The sequence below is a fragment of the Homarus americanus genome, unplaced genomic scaffold (assembly GCF_018991925.1).
Source record: "Homarus americanus isolate GMGI-L3 unplaced genomic scaffold, GMGI_Hamer_2.0 scaffold9741, whole genome shotgun sequence".
Classification (NCBI taxonomy): domain Eukaryota; kingdom Metazoa; phylum Arthropoda; class Malacostraca; order Decapoda; family Nephropidae; genus Homarus; species Homarus americanus.
Window position 1 is genome coordinate 367544 of NW_024747359.1, and position 6892 is coordinate 374435.

At 38.2% G+C, this 6892-nt stretch overlaps 1 protein-coding gene across 1 annotated transcript; it reads right to left on the minus strand.

Moving 5' to 3' along the window:
- Positions 1–6754, minus strand: LOC121879560 (thioredoxin domain-containing protein 12-like). Its single transcript, XM_042386211.1, has 4 exons — positions 6609–6754; positions 4668–4781; positions 3841–3984; positions 1–2214 (listed from the first exon to the last, which is right to left on the minus strand). Exons 1-4 carry the CDS (start codon positions 6718–6720, stop codon positions 2063–2065), a joined length of 522 nt encoding a protein of 173 aa, XP_042242145.1. The 5' UTR covers positions 6721–6754; the 3' UTR covers positions 1–2062.
- Positions 6755–6892: the final 138 nt, after the last annotated feature.

Here is a 6892-nt window from a genome sequence, read left to right on the forward strand (position 1 = left end):
AGTCTTTCTCAACACCTCAGTCAAGGTGAAAAACTTAAAAAACATGTACGTATACAAGCCATAAAATTTAAGTGCAACACATAAACTGTGTAAAGTATTGCACCCACAGCAGTACTGTACTTATGAGAGATTGCCTGGGAAAGCTAGGCAACCAGGGACAGCCCATCACAGCCTCCACTTGGTGTGCTTAATCAAAAAGAACAGTGCATAGGTATGGGTGGTGTCTCTGAGGTAGTCTTTCACATGGGAACATGTGTAGCACACACACCAGATGTTGAGAAAAATAAACCATGCATTGGCAAGTTGTATCTCAACCCAGGATGTGATACGCTTTTTTGATACGAGGAAGCCAGTATTGAGAGGATTTAATGCAGTAGATCAATATTAATCTCTCATTAATAAGCACCTATTTCATTTTATTTAAAATAATTAAGGCAGATTAATTCATCAAACAAACTGCTATTACTAAAGGTGACCTAAACAAAACCATTCTACCAGTGTAGCAGGCTGCTGTCCCAGAGGCACAGCAGCCTGCTGGTGTCAAATGTGGATACAGTATACCATAGACGTAGTCTTTTGGGTACATAAGGAGGCTGAACTGCACTCAACCACTTTTCTTTTCCCAATTGCAAAATCATACACCCATTCACATATGAATACAGTGGGGTGCACTGGGCAAGAACCAGTAATTTTAGGACAGGAGGCAAGTGCTTTATCCATTCAGCTTCATCACCCCATTTTCTTTTTTCTCTATTAATCAACATGTCACATTCACTTCCAAATTTTTTCAACTGTAAAGAACATGGGGAAGGGGGGGGTGTTTATGTTTCTCTCGATCATCTTCATAATCCTTCTATCAACATAGTTTTACTGACTTTTTTGCCACACAATCGCCTGCATTTCATCACCTCATAATATCCAATCCAAAATGACATACCAACTTGTTAAACTCCAAAATATCTGATTCTTTCTTATACCAATACCATACTATGGTGGGGGACTGCTTAACCCAACTCCATATGCATTTCTAACCAATTACTGTTTCAGTCTTCTTGTCTGTTGTGACTTTAATTGCTCCCCTACACATTTACGTTTTCTTTTAATGACTGGCAATTTAATAAGTATTCATGGTTTAACAGAACTGTTGCTACATCTGACAACATAGATAATACAGTACTTTATCAGTCATTAATATACAGCTGTAATATATACCTACTGTGGTACCTATTTACATTTCTAAAGTACAGTACAATACAGCACTATTTTACACGCCACACAAAGTCCTGTCCTCAGATGTGGTCTACTACAGTAAGTGTTATAAATGTTGGCATCAGTTACAAGTGTGGAGGTGATAGGCAGGACACTCAACAACAGGTTTGTGGGAAACTTCAACAAGATCTTTGCTGCTGGTGAAGGTCACCTCCATTTTTAATGCTGATGTAGGAGTGATGACTGCTGGAGTAGAGGGTGCCATTTATTTGTCACACTAGTACTTGTATCCTTTCAATAATAAGTGATCTTGGAGTGGGTAATGGTATTTCTCTGCAACTCAGTCATATATGATATCATTAGATTTAACTGCATAACATGGTGATCAGTAATCTGTCTATCCATTACCAGTACACTCCACCTTTATCATATATTGGAAGAACTCTTTTTCAATTGTAACTTCTGGGCAACCTCATAATTATCACTTTTATCCCAGGGTTGTTTAGGGCTGGTGAATATTTTCACAGCTTGTTATCAGGAAGGATTTTGGTGGATAACACATCCTTTTCAACAATGATTTACCCCTCAATATCACCATCACATTTTTTTTATTTTTCCTACTCATATCTTCATTATTTGTTCCAATGTCTTCTTTGTCTGTCTTACACTGAGCCCTTCAAAGTTCTGGCTTATTGCTTTGGAAAATATAAAATAAATATAAATGTATATACTGTATAGTCTTATACTGTACTGTATTGCATTTGAGGATTAAATAGAATTAAAAGAGAGAATTGAGATTCTACTGAACATTACTCCCTACTGAATTGAGAGCTATCATGGTTGTAGTAAATAGCTAAAGTTCATCACTTTTTGTAGAGCGAGATCCTAACACCTCTAGGGCCTCCTTCATTGATGTTATAACTGTTTCATCATCAAAGTAGAAGAATTTGTATTTTGGGTTTCCATTTTTGTTATACAGTTCTTGGTGTACTTCACCTTGGGAGTCTGGATAGAGAAAAAAAAAATGAAAATGCAATTATTAAATACGTCTTTGCTAATCCCAAAATCCTGTTCATAACCAAGCATAGAACCAGCAACTTGAGTACAGTACTTTGTAAAGAAGCTAACAGGATGACACTCGTGGGTAAATTAGAACCAGAGATCTAGAAACTATTACTTTGACTCAACCACAACCTCTAAAGAGTCGAGGGCATAACTAGCCATGCACAATATATGCAAGTGTGTATAGTTTTTCCTGGGCTCATCATTTTGTGGGCCATATGCCCTATTTTGTACTGCCCACAGGACCCATCTGTATGTAAATACTGTCTGAGTAAATGTACCGGTATGTAAGAGAGATTGGGAGGGGGGGGGTCACTGTGAGACAATGGAGTCTGACCTGATTTAGGTTGCACCTCTTAATTACCTTTCTGGAAAATTGCCCAACTTGAACACCTGGGCTGCCTAGCTCACCTCAATATCTATCATTGTCAAAAAATGGCCACTACACCTGACCTCATTAAGTCATCAGGGTTAATGCTTCCCGAGCAACCTATGATGCATGTACGTGTGTGTGTGTGATGAAATAGAAAAAAATGCATGTATGGCAACACCTCAATGATGGAATAGGTGGAAGAGATGACCAACACGGGAACCCAATGACTACATCGGTGGATGAGGGTAATGCAAGATGGACAGGCTACCAAGGCAAAACCCAATAAAATGGGCTATCGGCAGTCCATTGTAACTCTCCCTCTCCCCAATTGTTGCAGCTACCTACACCACTGGATCAGGGAGAGCCAAAGATGTGTGGTTGCAGCCTGTGCTCCTGCCTCACCATATATATCAACACCTGCACAGGCTATCATCCAGCTCAACATACTTTCCATCATCATCAGAACCTCTAAATCCCCAAAAGTCCTATGGCAACAGATCCGATCCTGTCTGTGTGAATAAGCAGCTCTTTCCAAGAACCACATAGGGAGGGGGCTAGAAAAGGTGCCCTAAATATAGCCTGCCTAATAAAATAACCTGACTGGGCAACTGCACCCAGTAAGTTCATCCTAATGCAGTTGAAAACTTAATCACAGATCAGAGCAGAAACAAACTATACAACCTATTATGATCATTGCAAGGAATGCCAGGACCCTTCTGGATACTGGCAAACATGAGCATCCTGAAAGAACTGCCCTCATGGCAAAATAGCTGTCTAAATATAACAGCTCCCAGATTAGGGCCAACTCAAAGAACGGGCCTGGCTATTCTTTCTTCCGGAAGGGTAAGCCTGCTGCGGAGAGGAACTGCATTTATAGAGTTGGCTTTGCCATTCACCAACCCACCATGCATAGGCTAACGAAATGCCTGTTGGGGTCAATGAACACCTCATGACACACTGAGTTCCAATGAAATACTGTACTCACATCATACCTTCTTCATCAGTGCATATGCTCATCTTGGGCTATCCTACCTCCTAAGAATAAGGGTAGGGTTGATTGCTAGATAAACTTTTTCCAATTCTAAAAGCAGATAGTCAAGCTTTATGCAATGGCATACGTCGGATAAACCTCATTGGTTACGATACTGTCGCTGAGCAGGAATCTTAAAAAAAATACTCTTGCAAGTAAGACTTACCAAGAAAGAGGATGCGAGGAATATATCCTCCATCTGGGGAGTACTTCTTGTCAGTTGGTTCTTCATCATCTATTGTGTTCACCATAACAAACTCCTTACTCAGTTCCTGTGCTTCACTAGATGCAGCAAACTTGGGTTTAAAAGCTGTAAACAGAAAATATACAAGTACTACACGGTATTCCACTTTTACTTTACAGTGGTCCCTCGGTTAACAAACACAATTCGTTCCAGAAGGTCGTTCGTTAACCGAAAATTTTGTTAACCGAATCCATTGTTTCAATGGGATATTGGGTAATTGGTTCCAGCTCACCAAAAGTACATAAAGTAAAAAAAAAAAAAAATGCAGTAAACTACACTTACTTTGAGGTGTGTATGTAGAAGGCTCCTGGTTGATGATGATGGGAATTAGAAGTGGGGTGGAGGAGAAGGGAGAAAAGAAGGAAGTGGTATGGGGAAAAATCACTTTCTTTCCATACTCCATGCCTCATTTCACCACTAAAATTTTAAGTTCACTAGGTGTACAGTAATTCAATATTATTTTCTTTAAATCAACACTGCACTGCGCTATATATTATCAATATGTGAACAGTAAAAAATATTAAAAAGATCAACTTAAATGATATTTAATCCATTAGAAACAAGTTTAAACTTAGAACAGATTACTGAATTTAGGGTTGCCATATCTGAACATTAAAAAAAGAGGACGTTCCTGAAAACATCAACCCCCTGCACACTCTTTCACTTTAGCGCTATGTAACCTTGAAGCAGCCGTGACAAGTAAATTTGCATACAGGAGATAGTCCAGTATAATTTGAGGACCTCCTTACCTTTACAGGCCCCACACCAGGACTTATGGATGATCAGCATTAATGGTTTTCTTGTTTCTTGAGAAATTTTAAGTCCATCTTGTAATGTATGCCAATCATAGCTTTCACCAAGGCCTGTAAAAGAATAAAACTGATAACTATTCATACATACAGTATATGTACAGTACTGTACAATGACTGAACTCTGGTGTTGATGGTCATGAAATATGTTTTAAATTTACTGTACATTACTATACTGTACATACATTTCATTGAAGAAAATGTACAGTAATGAATAATACATGTCTCCTCCCAGTACCTATAATTCTGCCATTTTCTTTATCTCGCCTAAAACCACTTCATGTGCATTATTGTTTAATTATCCTTTTACACTGCCAAGTTTGATGAAAAGTCTTTAGTGGCTTCTTGGTAATGAACATTAATGGAAAACATGACATATATAAGCAAACACAGGGAGAGCATTTCTATAGTTCCTTACGATTTTAACAGTACTGTAGTGTACTAATAAGGCAACAACCAAAGTACAGTAACTGGAACAATTTATAATTACCAGTAAGTGAATTTCACAAAGGTAATGGATTGAAGGAATTCTTAAATCTCCCCCAAATCCTAATTTAACCCATGCCAACTTTCCCAACCTAGCCTCAAGTTACAGAAGGGTTACGTTCCTGAATAGTTGTCAGTAACTCAATACTGTATTCCTGAATTTGACACTTACTCTTCTACTCATCATCAACGCTTTACAGCCATTTTCCACACTTGTGAGGGTTAGCCATGGTTACCTGATGGCAGCTGTTGGGTAAACCCAGAACGGCATGTCCCCCCTCCCCCTCCCGCTCACTGCAAACCCAGAGTGCCAGCCCAGAAAATGCAGCAGAGACCAGGGGATGGGCACAGCTCTGGTGCCCTTCATAACACCAACTGACAGGGTGGGTAACAGCTGGCAAGGCAGTCACAGCTAATTAGGTTAGGTTTGGAAAGTTAATTGTGAATTGTCCAATTTATAGTGTCAAACATTGGAACTTGAGAACAAATTCCATCATAAAATATAATGGAATCATTTCATTCATTTGCTTGGGTAAGAAATTTATTACCCCATTAGTTTCCACTATCACAACTGACACTCCAGTTTTCCTCTACTTGGCCAACTAAAGTAATTCTCACAGGCACCACCACAATCTTGGCCCAATAAAGCAACTCTCACAACCACTTCTAAAATTATCTTTTCTCTCTGTTGGACCATTAAAACAAGTTTCACAGTAAAAAATGCTAATTACACAGTCATCAATATCATATCCCTGTTTAGCCATGCCAGAAGCAAAATAGATTCTGGTGAACTAGACTCAGAATTATCCTAAGTGACTACTTCTCTTACACTGTTAACATTATGATTGTGAAGAAAGCTTTCACGTTAAATTACACATTCTTCTAAGAAATAATACTGCAGAGGAAAAAATATTTACATAAATCTGGGTTTGTCCAAAAACCATTTGTATTTATGCAAAAGGATAAACTACAGCAGTCAATTTGTTTTCATTTTCTGAGGCTAATGAACTAATCCAAAGATTAAGCAAAGTGGGTATTTGCACCTGATAGTGAAAATAATGATTTAAGGTTAGGTACTGGGTAACAAAGTAAGTTCTTTCTGCTTAATATGACGGGAAGTCCAGGCGGCTAGGCTAGGGAGTTAGGTAAGGTTAGGTTCTATACCAGACATCAGTGGAATATATTTCTAAGACAGATAAAACATTTCTTAAGTCTTAAGTTTGCGTCCTGTAAAAACTTAGGCCATTGCTGTTATTTCCGTAGATAAACAGTAATGAACATTGAAACAAGCACCGTCTACAACAAATGGTAGTTCAAGTATTTCAATCTTTCCTCAGATCAACATTATAGTTCATATCAAAGTGTTCATTAAAACGACAAAGCTAATCATATTACCTTTTCCTAAATCATCTTCGGCATCTGTTTTTACTCCAAGGATAAGAAAGAGGAAAACTGAAATACATATAGCGAGTTTGTTGTCCATTACTGCGTGGTGTTGCCGCCTCATGATAACAGATCTTTGTTTTTAGAGAATTGGTGAAATAAATTTGAAATAAGCACACAGAAGTGATAATATTACTCTATTTGGGGAATTTTTTTACAAGTTTATTAAGGTTATAATAATTTTCTAGGTATATTACTATTTGTTATCATAGGACACTACTTAAATTTAGAGACTC